We start from the raw sequence: 16,482 nt of genomic DNA, 5'->3' as shown, positions 1-16,482 counted from the left end.
CAGGCAGTGTAGTGATTCTCCAGAATATAAAAAACACCAGTACACACTAATTAAATTCATCTTTTAAAAAGCACAAATAAAGGTTCTTTTTTACACTCTTGACCTATATTATTAAACACATTTCCCCAAAATTACAAATCACAAATACACATTCTAGAAAATTGATTGCCATTGAGGAACCAGTTTGTTTGCTTCCCTATAAAGACTTGGAATGCAATCATAAAGTCAAAGGTAAAGTAAAAGAGTTTAAAATAATAATAAAACAAAACCAAGATCAGGGAACTAACTGATGATTCTCAACTTTTCATTACAGTTTAAAAACACCCATTACTGTACAGGCTTTGGTATTGTGTATGTGAACTGACTAACCACTTATGACTACAAATTAATGAAGACCTTAAGATCGTCAACCTTAAATACACTACTGTATCTTATGTAAATTGAGTAAAACCAGATACTCAGACTTAACAGAATTTTTTAGATAAACATGGTAAAAAAAAAAAAGGCCTTTTCCTTAGTATGCTTTCCTTCACATTACAAGCAGGATTTAGAAGAGCGGATTTTCTCTCAAAATGACACTTCAGTCCATTCCAAGGTGAATAAAGGCACCAGTGCTTGCACATTGTCTTGTGCTGCTAAATATTCAACAAGAAATATAAAGTATCTTTTGAAAGAAACCAGAAAAACAATGGCTATTTTTTTAAGCTTCCTTATGAGTAAATAGGTAGACCAATACAAAGACAAGTGGTATAACGGACAAAATGTACAAAATGTTGTACATTTACAATGCTCTCTGGGAAAGGGGAAAGCATCTGAAAGTCTGTTTCCTTCAGCCGTCTATAGGCACAATGCATCTGGCAAAAGAGTTGGGCTCCTTTCTGGAGATGTGGGTTTGTAATCAGGGACAGTGAGTTCCCAGTCTTATTGCAGTGGGCTGTCAAACACGGTGTCAGGCAGGACAGAGATCTTTAGCTTCTTATCGGGCCAGCTGTACTCCTTCGGCAGCTTAGACTGGGTAAGGGGTAAAGAGATACACAGCGTGTTAAAATAATCTAAAGTTTACAAAATCATAGTGAAATCAAATCACTAAACAAGAGGTGTAGGTAGAGCCTTACCATTTCACGGGTGCACAAATCCTGAATGTCAGCTAGCATCTGGTCTGCAAACTCCTCAGTAAGTAATATCTAAATTAAGGAGATCAGAACAAGGTCACACATAAGGAACAACATTGAATTTGGGGACCTATTGAGGACCTATGTTCATAAACGCCAGAGGAGAACTGGCCCCCGACTGAGCCCGGGTTCTCCCAAGTTTTTTTTTTCTCCATTAGGTCACCTGATGGAGTTTTTCGGTTCCTTGCCACTGTTGCCTTTGGCTTGCTCAGTTGGGGATATTTGGGGATATTTAATTTAATTAATCAATCAACGATACTATTGATCAGCATTACCAAACGTGGACGTTCCACTAGAAACAAACATTGATGTATTGTTTTAATTTATTACTGTGAAGCTGCTTTGATACAACCTATGTTGTGAAAAGCGCTATATAAATAAACTTGACTTGACTTGACCTATTATGCCCTTGATTTTGTTTGTGGGGTCTATTAGAATAGGTTTGGAACACATCTTACACATATTTTACATTATTGCAGCAACTCTCTTCCCAGTCTGTCAGTAACGCTCTGTTTAATTCTGCCTCTATGAAGCCCCTCCTTCCAAAAAGTGCAGTGTGCTCTGATTGGTCGGCTGGACCAGTGTGTTGTGATTGGTCAACCACTTCGAGCGCATTTTGGAAATATCACGCCCCTTACCATAAACACGAGTATCAACACACTACTAACACAACTCAACCAGGCCTCGCCTCTTTTTTTCTTTGCGAATGCCTTGGGCGCGAATGCCTTGGACTTTGTGCTTTGTAACTTTGCCGAACGTTTTTCATTCTCAAACAGCAACATTACACACTAAAGAATGTTGAAAATGTTAAAAAGCATAACAGTGCCCCTTTAAGGGATTTAATAGTAATATGTGTCTGATACCTGTAGCCATGGTCCGTGCGCAGCATACGGATGCTCTTCTGTGGCAAAAGCCCCTTCCACCCCAGTTGATACAAAGGTGATTGCTGTATCTCCATTAATGCTTTTATATGTGAAATGTCGGCCATGAAGCAGCCGACCTCTACAAGAAAAGAATGAATCATTTACATAGACATTGATAAGTGTCATATCTCTTAAAGCAAGCGCGAAATATCAAAGGCTAAAACTATAAACAACCTGATGTTCATTTTCTCCCTGCTCTCATTTGGACTTTAAACAAAGGCTTCTCTGTGAGCCTCGTCTCTGTTTCTGTCCAAACAAGGAGATTACATAAAACTCATATCCCACTCTTTTAGAGCCAGCAAAATCAGAGCTGTTAGCTTTTCAGTGAGTTTAGTTTGTGTGTAAAACTGTAATACATTGGTAATATAAACACAGTGCAAATCAGCACACCAGTACATGTGTACTTTTATTTTTCACTTCTGAGTGAATTCACAACCCCTGGCCCCTCTTAAAGTTAAGGCCTCAGCAAAGTGGATTTTGAGAAAATATATGGCAAATGGAGCTTCCTACATTGTATGTCCTACCTTAGGCACAGTGGGAGAAGTGTCCCAGACTCCTGGTTGAACTTTAGATGCACACTTTCCAGCTGTCGTGTTCGCACCAGCTCGTGAGGGACAATAGCAGCCGAGCTCTCGCTCTCCAGACTGTCCTTACGACTCCTGGGATATAGAGAATGGGAAAATGTAAATAAGAAAAAAACTGAATGAAGGCGACAGTTTAACAAATCAATTTGAAATGTGATGTGTGTGTCCAATTTGTGTCCAAGTGTCCAATTTGTATGTTTGGACACTTAAAGCACAATCAAACTGTATAAATGTCATCGCATTAGTATAATGAAATATCAAACCTCAAATGGCAACTGCAAACAAATAATGCTTGAGCTTTTCACAGTGACCTTCAATAAACAATTTGTCAGTCTTAAGGTAATTTTTCAATTTCGCACAGGTGTCCTAAAAGAGTAACCACGTTCATCGCATTAACTATGAACATGATCCACTAACGTTAAACAACCAGAAATTGTCCAAATACTGATACTGCAATGATTCATACATTTGTAGCTTAAGTGACCAAATACGTTTTGAGGCCGCTGTAAATAAGCAAAAAACAGAAATATTGCAGTGCAGAGCTTTGTTTTTCCTCATTGATCTAACAAAGTAACTTGCAGACACGCTACTGAACACCCATTTTCAAAGTGGAATAAAGAAGAACTGTCTCCATAGCCCATTTGCTGAAGAAATAGTCTCAGTTTCACTCGTAGTTGGCTCTTACCTTGATATCTGCTGGGTCTGGAAATGTCCAACTGATTGTCTATGGAGAAATTAGGGGCAGATTTGTACCACAGCGAAGTGAATAAATGCATTTACCACTACTGCCAAATGGCAAATCAATTTTATTCCTTTCAAAAGCTACTTAGAACAGAAAAAAGTAAACTCTTCCCTCTTTTAAGAGATTTGAAGAGCACCTTTAAATGAATCTGCATATTTGAAATTTGGTAATTCTACTCTAAGGCAACTGAAGGAAGTGCAGAAAAACAAGTTGATCAACTGATTACTTAAGTAACATTAACGTACACTTAAAGGTAGGGTAGGCAATTTTGGAGAGGCTAGAAATAGCAAGACACAGCAGAGTCTGCAAAGCGTCACGAGTTAAATCACCTCTCGTCTCAAAGCACATAATACAATAATAATGAACGCAAACAACTTAAAGAGTACTGACTTGTACCACCTGACTGCTGCAGATTTATTTCGCCGTTGATAGTGTTGCCATAGAAATGAATAAATCCGAGCCTGAGGACGTGAACAGCTCTGGGTAAAACTTCACGGGTTGCCTTTTCTTAATTACAGTAGTTATGGTGTGAAAGCAGCATAAGCTTGTTTTGGTTCAGAAGGAACTGTAAAATGCGGCTGCTGTTTGTTTACGGCACTCTGTGACTGTCTGTCTATATAACTCTGCATAGCCTCATGAAACACGCTGAGGACGCATGATGTCTGGGTGAGCGGAGGTATGGAAATACATAGGCTGACAGACAGGTAAGGACATCCTATTATTGTATTCAGACTGCTTATTGATTGATGGTCACCAGCCATTAAATAAAGCCAAGCTCCTCGAATTTTTGGGCCAGGAGTGGCATAAAGTCACCCAACAGCAATGTGACCGACTGATAGGGAGCATGCCAAGATGCATGAAAGCTCAGATTGGAAATCAGGGTTATACCACCAAATATTTAGTTCTGAACTCTTCCTAATTTAAAACATTAGTGTGTTGTTTAAAAATGAATATAAGTTTTGCATTAGTCAAGGCCTAAATGCATGGCATATTTTTCATTATTTTAACCAGTTGTAATTTTCTGCAAATAATTGCTCTAAATGACAATATCTTTATTTGAAATTTGGAAGAAATGTTGTCAGCAGTTTGTAGAATAAATTAAAAATGTTAATTTTACGCAAACAGATACATATAATAAATCCAGAGAAACAGCTAATTTTGCAGTGGTCTCTTAATTTTTTCCAGAGCTGTATATAAAATACAAAAATCTAAATATTTATATGAAGTCTGGTTCTATTAATGGGTCTTTAACTTGCAATCTTCCAGCAGTGTGAATGGAACCTCATACTAAAATACTCATGAAATATTGAGTTTTCTGTAGTATTATTATTCACCACAACACTGCGGTCCGCTACTGAGTCTATAGTGTAAAACACACAGCGACAAGCAAAGTAATCAGGTTACCCAATTAATTACTCTTATGAGCGGGGATTTTTTTACTGAATCAAAACATGTATGAATCAGTTGGAGGGGATATTGAATGAATTCCCCATTATTTTCGTCATGTCCAACTTGAAATTCAATACAACAACTTGATCACAAGTTCTAAAAGAATCGTTAATGAAACTGGAATTGCTAAGAGGAATCTGAACCAGAATCGTTAAATTCTTTATGATTGCCATCTCCATTCATCAAATTCATTCATTAAAAAAAAAAGTCAAGAAGCCTGAAAACCTTTTTCTCTCTATGAAGAAAATATATACTCTCTTTAAGCTTTATACTGACAAATACTGCTCAAAGTAATAAATAGTGTCAGGATGCCATTATCTAGGTAGACACAATGACTACTAGAACATAGATGGATGAAATACTTTCAACAGAATGTACGCAAAAATTCTTGAATTTAGTATGTTTTTCATTCATCATGATTATTTGGATTAGGCAACATAACCAACTGCAGCAGACACTCCAGGATGTAAGTCTGAATCTCTGGCTGGGCAACAACTAGCAGGGGGCCATGAGCAAAACAAGAGGGTGTAGACAACAGGATAGTGAGATTAACCCAGACAAACCATGCTCGGAGATGATCTGGATTGCACAGCATTTAATGAGATAAGGATGGTGTGCTTAAAACAGTCACCCCAGTTAACTGCCATCATCATGCCCTTAATAAAGTAGCATGCGGTAAATTGGTGATTTGTTGCAAAGTTGAAATTATTATAGGAGTATAGTAAAATACAGACCTGATTCAGATGCACATTTGTACTGGCATACTATCGGCACTTGAAGCTAATTTCTTGAGCAAGTAATATTATGCTGTACAACAGCAGGCCAGCTGGCAAGAGTCAGCACTCGTGAGGACAAAGATTGAAGGGACAGGCTGTGTCTGAATAATACCTGCAGGTAATTATCCACATCCAAATGGTATACCATATTCAGCTGTTAAGCTGGACCAACCAAAGCTCATGCAATTCTTTTCTTTAACTCCTTTACAAATGCAGGCCTGCTTAAAAGCCATTTTTAACTGTGCAGTGTACACCAAATAGGAGTGGGCGGCATGACTAAAATCTTATATAACAGTCCTGTATCACATAATATCATGATCAGTTAACTTTGCAGAGTTCTGTCACACTTCTCTCTTGCAGTTTATATTGGCTGTTGAGATGTATCTTCTTAGTGTCAGGTGATTTATGGATGCTAGAAACTCATTAGCAAAGCCTGTTGTTATTAATAGGCTTATAGCTTAATTTATAGGGGTGGATATTGACAGATTTTACAAATCTGTTTGATTCTGATTTTATTAATAGGCTTATAGCTTAATTTATAGGGGAGGATATTGAGACAGATTTTACAAATCTGTTTGATTGATTGATTCAATTCAACATCGATTCATTTGGATATACATCATGTGCAGTACAAATCAATTTTTCTAAAGGAAAAAAAAAATCTGTCCATAGCTCAATAGTTAGCTAGAAATAATAACTAGGCCACATTTCTATTATATTTTTTACTTAAGCCATTCATTGTTTTGTTTTATTTATAGTATGTTTGAACAAATCTGTCATGAAAACTAGTTATGTCAGTTTAAATTTTAATATTTCAACAGTGAACTGGATTAGAACATTATAATTAAAAGGTTGATATAAAAACTGCCTTTATGTGCAGTTTAAATGTTTATATAATTAAAAGTTTTTGAATGTTGATAATTATATATAAAAAATAGCAATTGAACAGTTTAAACTTATTTAATTTTAACCTTTAATATTATAGTAATGTATCAACTGACAGGGTTCTCTTCATAGTGGGGCACACACACAGAGGCGCATTACAGATAGCATGTGAACACCTAATTTATTCTTCTTTCTTGTCTGCTTCCACTTGAACGGACACAAACACACAAAATTATGTCAAAAAATACCCATCTCGTGAGTATTCTCGTAAACAGATGGTTAAGTGAACGTAAAAAGTTGAAAAATAATTTGGATGTGTATCATTATATTGGATCCATGCATTAGGTCTTAAAGTGACAGCAGCCTATAAACAGGCCTACCTGCTGCTCTCTATGACATTGATGTTAATCAAACAACAAAACACAGCTTTAACACAGATTAATCTAGATTTTATTTATACAGTGAACACAATAGTGTTATTTTACATTCAATTATTATATTTCCGTACCTGAATACTACTGTTAGACCTGGCTTTATTTGCAACTTTGTTATATTTATCTATGCTTGTAATTTGTGTCTTTGTTCTTATGTTATAACTGACTGTTCACTTGTCTTTAATAATGTTTGAAATGTATTAGGCTAGTAGTTTTGTGCTGTGGTATTGAAGCACTTAAAATGTGCTTTAAGTAATAAATGGAAAGCCAAGTAAAAAAAAAAATAATGATCTGAAAAATGATCCGATCCGTGAACTCAAAAAAAGTAATATGATCCGAACCATGAGTTTTGTGATCTGTTGCACCACTAAAGGACACTGAATTGCTTTTCTGAGGTAAACGTCACAGTGACAGTTTACAAGCTGTTTTACTGATGTCTTTCTGCGTTAAAAACACTGATTAAGCCATTACATGACAAGTTAAGGATGACAAGTTACATGATATTACAAGTTCCGCTTGTAATTAGTGGATTGCAGGCATGTTTACCAATAGTGCACAAATTTTGTGCAGTTTTGTTCATGCATCAACTGCAAAGAACATCAACTAAAAAACTGATCTTGGGATTTAAGAATCAATATTGGTTCATCAAAATGATTGATTGAAATGAAGAAAACAATATTGTCCAGTATTGCCCAGCCCTACTAATAATTTACAAGTCTTTGATTGCTTACAATGCTCATCCACTGCACTATAATGCAATGGCAGTAGACCTACATGAACTAATACTCACTTTTCATGATTCGCAGCACTTATAATCATAATCATTTATGTGATTAATTGTCCAGCCCTGTGTGCTATTAACAATATAGCAAAATCTGATGACAAACGTTTCACACCACGAATATACAGTTACCTCACCTAACCCTAGCGCCAAACGTTTTTTTTTTCTCTTATCCACAAACCATGAGGATGCCATCCAGTCCCAAACAGGTGGTATAGCAAACCAAAGCAGTTTGGTGTCCTGAAACAAATGCCTCAACCGGCTACTTCCAGAATTAAGGTCACAGCTCTGGGTAAACCATACATCTGCTCGACCAGTATAATCACACAGTCCTGAAGCTCTGATTGTCATGAAAGGGCAGGACTTACTGTGGCCGGTCGTGACTGTGCCTCTGACTGCTGATGGGAGGAAGGACAGACTTGCTGTTAATCTCCAGTCCTTTCCTCAGGGCTTCTCTAATCTGTTCAGTGTCTGTATGAACAATACACAAATACTTGACACAACAACACAGTAATTTGAGCCAAAACAACATCTCTGAAGCATATTGGGTTCGGTGTCTTGTTTTTAAATTGGTCTGAGTCTGTCCTTAGAACTCCTCACCTTTGTCGGACAGCCTGCGTGGCTGTGACCCAATGCAAATGCTCCTGCTGTCGTCCTCATCCTCGGGAGGTCGGCTCAAGTCATCCCAGGCACACTTGGCACTGACACCGCTCAGGTTCGAGCCGTCCGTCTCTATGCCCTTATCCACTCGTTCCTGCTTGGAATAAGCAATCAACACACGCACAAATCAGCAGGGGAGCAGTATGGCTGGACATGTGTCCGTCTCGGAACAGAGAGCGAGAGGGCAGAGGACTAACAGGTTGAGTTTAACAGCCACTGACTTAATTACACTCCAGACTTCACCTTTTCCCATGCAGCATCACTCCTCAAGCATCACAGTATGCGCTTTTTCAGATGACCTTAATCACCAGGAATGATAATCATTCATTACTTGAGAGAGGTAAAATGTGTAATAAAAAAATTAAATAAAAAAAGAGCAGAGGTGAAATTAAAGGAAATTACATTTTAGCTTGGATAAACTTCACAAAGTAAAGTTTCTAAAAAGGCTACATTGTTAACAAGACCCTTAAATTTTAAAGAATAATTCACAGAAAAATTTGCAATTGCACCAATATTAAAGGTGCAGTCTGTAAGAATGAATTTCTTAGTGGCCGAAATAGGTACTGCAGTCCAAATTCAAAATATCGGAGATCGTTGTTTCCCCTGCCCCCTCCTCCTCAGACTCGACACTCACGCGTGGGTTGCCAGTATAAAGACATGCAACAGGAACGAGCACAATTGACATAGAAAGCCAAGGAGACTTGTTGATGAGTTGATTTATCCGTGTTTTAATATGCTCTCGTTCATAGAGATTTTTAGATGGATACCGAGGCTTTTTATAGGTTGGGTAGAATCTGCAATCTCTGACCCAGTTTGTTTGCTGGTTGCACCATTTCAAAGTAAAATAACTGGCTGTAGAAGTGTTTTTCAGAGAAACGATGATGTGAACTCACCATGTATCCTAAATATCTGCAAACATATGGTATTTTTATGATATAGTAGAGTGAAAGAGTTACATACAGCACCTTTAATATTCTAGCTTATACATATAAGCAGATCATTATTTTCATGTTATGGTCAATAACCAACAAATGGCTGATATTGAAATTCTAAACAATTTTATCTTTAATAAATCAATTAAAAATAAAACAATAAGTAACAATCAGTAAAGACATACATAGTAAATTAAGGCATCACAACATTATAATGGAAAATTGATATTCATTTTAAGATCTGCAAAAGATTAAGCTACATTTAAATGTGTTATTAAATAATTAAGTGATTATAAATAATTTAAGTAAGTAGCTATGTTTCCAACCACCTATATTTATGCAAATTTTATTTTATGCGAAATCAAGATAACTTTATTGTGTTTTGTCTGCGTGCTCTGAGAGTAATTTATTATATCCAAAATTATTATATACAGTGGCTTCTCCTACTGCAGCAACTTATAAAGCGACTGTTTATCAGGAAGAGACAATTTTGTTCTCTTCAGCTCACTGGATGGAAACGGTGCCTTATTCGCAAATGCTTTTATGCAATTTTCCAATTTTGTGCACAAGTTAATTTCTCAACTTTGGATGGAAACATAGCTAGTGTTAGATAACAGAAACTACAGTTCAAAATGAATACTTTTATTCATCAAGGATGAATTACATTTATGAAAATGTCAGTAAAGGCATGTATAATGTTACAAAAGATTTCTATTTTAAATAAATGGTGTTCTTTTGAACTTTGCATTCATCACAGAACATTGAACAACAAAAACTTATCACAGTTTTAAAAAATATTAAGCAGCAACTGTTTTTAACATTGATAATAAAATGAAAAGTTTCATAAGCAGCAAATCAGCATATTAGAATGATTTCTGAAGGATCATGTGACACTGAAGACTGGAGTAATGATGCTGAAAATTCAGCTATGGAATAAATTACATTTTAAAATATTTATATTTAGAATATTTTATATTTAGAGCACTAGGAGCAAAATTGTGGGTGAACCAAGCACACTACAGAAAACCTTACTTGCAAGTGTGGATCAATGTCAAATATGGTTTCCCCTCTTCTCATATCAGTGATTAACCATGGACCCCCAGCACTGCAAACAAAACCGCAAAAAAGACAAACAACATTTCAGAATTAATGAAAAACAAGAACAGCACAAAGCATCTGAGAGCAAATGAAAGCTCCTGACCCACTTACTATAGTTACAGCATTCAAAATACAGTACTCTTATCTAAAATGCTCAAAATGCCCCAACAACAATAGAAAAGAAACAGCATTAAGTAACACAACAAACATATTTTCACATTTACTTGTAGGAAAATGTACAGACATACAACTTCACCCATCTATAAATGCTTTTCAGCAAGAAGAGAGAGACAAAGTAATACATCAAAGGAATTCATTTAGCTTCTCAGCTGGTTAAATCAGTCCTGCAGATTCTTTAACACAGTTTTCCCACAGATGGAGCAGGAGTGTGTCCTTGGGCTGTCTCGTGGCTGGCTGTGGGATTACTCACATGTGCACTCCTCTCAGCAGGTCCAGAATGCCTTGACCGTTCCACTGCTGCGCTGCCTGCAGTTCCTCTGTGCAAACACCCACAATCTGATGAGCACAGAAGGAAAAACTTAATTTACACCAATCACAAGGAGATATATGCATAGGAGGACAAGGTTAATGAATGTAGCATACAAAACTGAATCTAGATGGCTACATGAACATATCATGAACCAATCTCAAGGGCAAAAAAAAAAAAAAAAAAAAAAAAAAAAAAAAAAAAGAGAAACTAAATTACTGTGGAAATTATGTTAGCCTACAGTCAACAATCTTGTTGAGACTGCTAGCATGTTGTGCCTGACCTGAAGGAAGCTGACGAGACCAAAGGGGGTTTGCACTGGCAGCATCTGGGGGTCTTCCGTCAGAAGCATATGCTGGATTCTAGACTCACTGTTGTCCAACGGACTGTGCCACGAAATGTGATCGCCACTACAGAATGTGTTTTCTGTTACAGAGAAAACAACTTGTCTGATTGGTTTGCAAAATTTCAAGAGATTAATATGTTAAAGTTCATTTTAGTTTGATGACTCTATATTTAATATAGTGCATACACCTCCTGTGGAAAAACAAATCCTGGTTACTACTGTTACCCATACATTACTACAAGAAAAACAATAGAAATTTCCAATAGATTTGGCTATTTTTACACTAACAACACTACACAAAGTTTGTATGTTTGCACTTCTACTAAGCAGATCTCGTAAAATAGAGCAGAATGCCACATTCTGCTCATTTATCAGACTAAATGTATATGCTAAAAATATGTACAAAACTATACTAAAAATATTTCCATATTCAGCATGACTTGAGCCACAAAATAAATGCTGACTCGGGCCGCCTGTTGAGTCCCCGTTACAAATGGTGCTCACTGCAGAGCCAAATGACATCCAGCTCCACCTCTCCAGACATCATGGGTGGATCCACCTCAGTGGATCTAAAGAGGATGGATATGGTTATATGGGTAGGATTAGGGTGTGGTTGGATGTTCTAGCTTCACCCATTAAAGCCAGATTACATCCAGAGAGGGGGAGCAGGACGTCACACTCCACCTATGGCTCTGCAGTGAGCAGCCTCACCCCTGTTATGGTAACATAATAGATGCAACCAAGCTTTATTTCAAGGCTTTATTTTAAGTTTGCAAATATCACTCAAGCTTGATTAATACAGCTTTGAGACAGTATAGGTATAGATAAAAAGGTCAGAGAGGCTGAGAAATGGACATGAAAAACTACATTATGGCTGTTTTTGGCAAAAGAAATCACTAATATTATAAGCAGACCTCTGGGGAAAAAAATAATAATTAAATACTATCCCTTTAAGGGAGCCCACTTAGATCAATTATATTAAATGGCTTAAAAAGGGTTAGTTTGCCCAAAAATTCTGTTATATTTGATAGACCCTTACATTGTTCCAAACCCTTAAGTCTTTCATTCAAATTTAGGAACACAAATGGATATTTTTAAAGAAATCCATATGAATCGAGTGGACAAGGAAATATGGTTGAGCTTTTGTTTGCCATAATTTAGTTCTCCATGTATGTTCGCTGATCAATGTTTATATGTGAATAAAAGCCATCATATAAAGCATTCATGGAAAGACAGAAATCTCTCAGATTCCATTAAATATATCTTTAATTTTGTTTCAAAGACAAACAAAAGACTTATGGGTTTGGAACAACATGAAGGGGAGTGAAGACAATTTTCATTTCTGGTAAACTAACACTTTTAAATTTGTTAAAGCTGGAAACAACATGAAAACTACAGACTACAGACAAAACTTGAATTGTTTTGCAGTTACAGAAGAAACCCTTCCATGAATTGTAAAACTTTAGACTTCAGATGGGGTGCGGGTACAGTACCTGATTGAAACACATATCGAGCCAGGCCTTGCATGAGCTCAGCTGGCCAGGTAGGGGGTGCTGTCTCTCCTGCTTCTCTTCTCAGGCGAAAGGTGAGCTCAAAACCAAAACCACTTGGGCCCTCTAGACCTGTGAATCTATAAAGAAGCAGAATACATCTGTAATTCAAGCACAATCAACACAAATCTTCACGTATAACTAAACATCAGACTCTTCAGTTTCAAATCAACCAAATATCAGAAACGTCCCAGGCTCAAATTTTTTATTTTGTTAATATTTTTTTTCCTTAAGAATGACAAATAAAATTGCGATGAAAGCCCAAATATTAAATGTCATGGATTAATATTGACAGAGTAATCCACTATTTTGTAGAGCAGGGTGAAAATTTTCACCTGAGATTTGGAGCCAAATTACAGAGTGGTAAAACTGACTTTAGAAAGATGGCAGCATCATTATTTTATTTTTACACAGAGATTGGTTGGTCTATTAGTCAAATCTATTGACTTTAGCTATCTTTGTTACATTATATGGAGAAATGTCTGAAGAATAAATAATGTTGAAACTTGAAATGTATCTTGTTTCTGTCAATCAAAACAATTGTATAGAAAATACCTCTCTGAGTGCCAAAAATACACTGAAATGTGCAAACTGATGCACATTAACTTGCTCTCAAAAGTTTATTTATCAGAATCTATATTTAAATTAGTTTCAGGAATATTTGGAAGAAGGGATTTTGTTCATTTTAACAGCTTCTGAAGCTAAGAGTTCAAATACACAGAATCATAACTACGTTACCAACGTTGACATCCCAATATCTCTGAGATTGAACCACATAGGGCCTTAAAAATGAAGATTCCAAAAGAAAAGTTTCATAGGAACAAAAACTTAAAATTATATTAAGATATCTTCTTAAGTTACAGACATGCTTTTTTGCTACTCAGAAAGGTATGTTGTAATGTTTCAATAGAGAGGAACAAGTTACATTTCTAGTTTCAGTAACATAACAGTAACATAGTTTCTAGTTATTATTTGTTTTTCAGACATTTTTCTTCAAACACATTAAGTATCAGCTGTTTGAAAAGTTACCCAACATTTGGTTTTCGACTATTGAAAATGGAAAAAGTTCAATAATTTGGACATGGAGCCGCATTGAGATCCCCATGTGTGTGGGATTAAACCATATAGGGCCTTAGTGATTACAAAAGAAAAGTTTATTAAAAATGAGAATCTAGAATGATATTAAGACATCTTTAATACTTTTTTGGAGTTACAGGCATGCAAACATGCAAAACAAAAGAAGTGCTTTTTCCCATTTTTGAACAGTCACCTTTGGCATATAATGCAACAAAGATTGCAAAAGTCAAAAGATGTTACTAATAGTCTTACCAATCTCTGTTCAAAAATAAAATGATGCTGCCATCTTTCTAAAGTAATTTTTACCTTCCTGAAATTTGGTTCCAAATCTCAGGTGAAAATTGTCATTTTCACCCCGCACTACAAAATAGTGGATTACTCACTAAATTCATCCATGACATCTAATATTTTAGCTTTCTTCTTTATTTATGTATTTCCTTCACCAGAAAAAAAAAGATCAAAATCACAATTTAGCTGAGGACCTCTGCTTGAGTTGATACAGATTGACCCTGAAACTTTTTGTAAGTAAATAGATACGGTAATTATGAACATAATAATTTGCTGGTCTGCTGTAATATTATCATGTCATGAAACAGTTGTAAACATCTAATAATCTGTCATTCTTACTCATGAACTCTGTTGTCCCCATACAAGTCACTGAGACCCAGGCTGACATAGTGCCAATGCTCCGGTACATCTTGTCCAGGACATCCCATGTTTCTGTACATACTGATGTAGTCCAGAGGATCTGGACCCCCTAACCTGAAAAGAGGATTATGAGAGGAAAGAGTGAAACACTGAGAGGAACAAGTACACTTGAAAGTTTGTTATTTGCCTAATAGTAATGCTTCTGCAGACTGAAACTTGATTATAATTGAAACTTGTGTATGTTTGTATAAAGATACACATTCAGTATAAAGTTAAAACTTCGTCAAGCAAAATTCTGTTTTGTTTTAGTTGTTTTTAAGTGTGCGTATCAAGAAACAGCATAAAACTGCAATGCTTCAGACGTCTCACCAATACTTCACAATGGCTGTGACTTGCAGCGGGTTCGCCTGATCGGGATACAGGCGCCTGCATTCCCCATAAATGGCCTGCAATCCCGGGGGAAAGAGCGAGGCGAGGCCGAGGTGCGCTGCCGCTCCGCTGCTAGGCCGCATCTCATCCATCCCCACACGGCTGCACCAAACAGTGGAAAAAAGTTGTCGAAAAGCAAGAAAATGAGGTGTTCTTTTTAACTTCCGATTCAATCACTGATATTGGAAATATGATTTGTACCACTTTTCCCCCTCTGTTTAGCCCCTGTTGCAGTTTTTCCTCTGTGGTTTGATGTCCAGAAAGGGGACGTGGTCAACACTTTGACTGACACTTGATCGACCCAATCAGAACAGCTGTTAGAAAGACGAGACATGAGAGCCGTGATGCGTTTGGACGAATCTATTGTGATCCAGGAGGAGGTGGGGCTCAGAGGCATCCATAAGGAATATGCCATTCACAAGAACACAACTGTTTCTTTTATTCTTATTTCTTTATTAGCTTTGCGACATTTGTCTATTTTGTAGGCCTGTTATGATCTGTATAATTATGAATAATTATAAATGTATTATGTCTTCCAATTTAATACATTTTATAACATTCTGTTAACATTCCAATAAACATAAACAAATAATATATGCATTTATAAATTATAAATATATAATTCTAATTTAATTTATACTTAGATTTTTTGAATATCTCTCTGTTCTTTATTTTACTGTTTCAGTCATTTACTGGTAATGGTAGGCCTACTTGTATTTATATTTTGTGAATTTGTATTTTTTCAAATGACAATGATTTAAGCAATTTTTTCCCATAAATATTTTTCATTTGATCTATGTAGGCTACTATTAATTGCTAATACCTAAATGTGTTTGTTAATCTCACTGTTTATGTTCCAAAGTGAGAACAGACCACCTACTGGACAGACTATTGACTGCACATGATGCGCTAAAAACATTATCTGAATTACCGTAAGTCATTTTTTTCAGACGAGATATGTAAAATACTTTTAGTAGGCTAGGCTATCGTTTATTGAAAATGCACATCACAATTAACAATAAGCTTATCAAAATCAAAGGATGAATTGTTACTCATTCTTGTTTTATGAATGCTCTGTGTTTTTAGATTTAGATCGTGTCCTTTGTTTGATCTGCGATAAGCTCAAGATGTCATAAGTTCTGGAAAGTGATGAAATGAAATACCAAAACTTCCACAAATGCAACAACTACAGCAGTCAGAGAGTTCAACTGACGGCCTCATGTGGTAAATTAGTCATTTCTGATGTTACACACAGTTATCCTTTACAATTTATCCTTAGGTTGATACTTCCTTAACTAATATAATGCATATTATTAAAATAATTATCTCTGTGTTTGTTAGTGAATACATTCTAATATTTTATAACTAAATATGTTGTCCTGGCAGTATCCATCTGTGTGGATGTATAAGGACCTACTTCTATATGCTTATGAAGGGAACTTAGAATTTTTTTAAAGATTAACAATATATCCAGAAAATCACTCACAATGCAGCTTGTAAGAACAGATT

The 16,482-nt window shown here is 36.1% G+C and overlaps 1 protein-coding gene across 5 annotated transcripts; it reads right to left on the bottom strand.

Moving 5' to 3' along the window:
- Positions 1-50: 50 nt before the first annotated feature.
- sufu (suppressor of fused homolog) lies at positions 51-15,316 on the bottom strand. 5 transcript variants are annotated; one of them, XM_081350821.1, is made up of 14 exons: positions 15,175-15,316; positions 14,914-15,075; positions 14,524-14,658; positions 12,763-12,899; positions 11,207-11,349; positions 10,867-10,952; positions 10,371-10,443; positions 8,347-8,503; positions 8,115-8,217; positions 3,365-3,403; positions 2,620-2,754; positions 2,036-2,174; positions 1,116-1,184; positions 51-1,011 (listed from the first exon to the last, which is right to left on the bottom strand). In XM_081350821.1, the coding sequence occupies exons 2-14, from the start codon at positions 15,063-15,065 to the stop codon at positions 922-924; spliced, it is 1,458 nt and encodes a 485-aa protein (XP_081206947.1). In that variant the 5' UTR covers positions 15,066-15,075; positions 15,175-15,316; the 3' UTR covers positions 51-921. The 5 variants fall into 5 exon arrangements, with proteins under 5 accessions (XP_081206947.1, XP_081206949.1, XP_081206946.1 ...); XM_081350823.1 differs by lacking the exon at positions 3,365-3,403; XM_081350820.1 differs by having other exon boundaries at positions 14,914-15,288.
- Positions 15,317-16,482: the final 1,166 nt, after the last annotated feature.

This window comes from Scardinius erythrophthalmus (genome assembly GCF_964197995.2).
Source record: "Scardinius erythrophthalmus genome assembly, chromosome: 21".
Classification (NCBI taxonomy): Eukaryota; Metazoa; Chordata; class Actinopteri; order Cypriniformes; family Leuciscidae; genus Scardinius; species Scardinius erythrophthalmus.
This window is presented reverse-complemented; position numbering and strand designations above follow the sequence as displayed.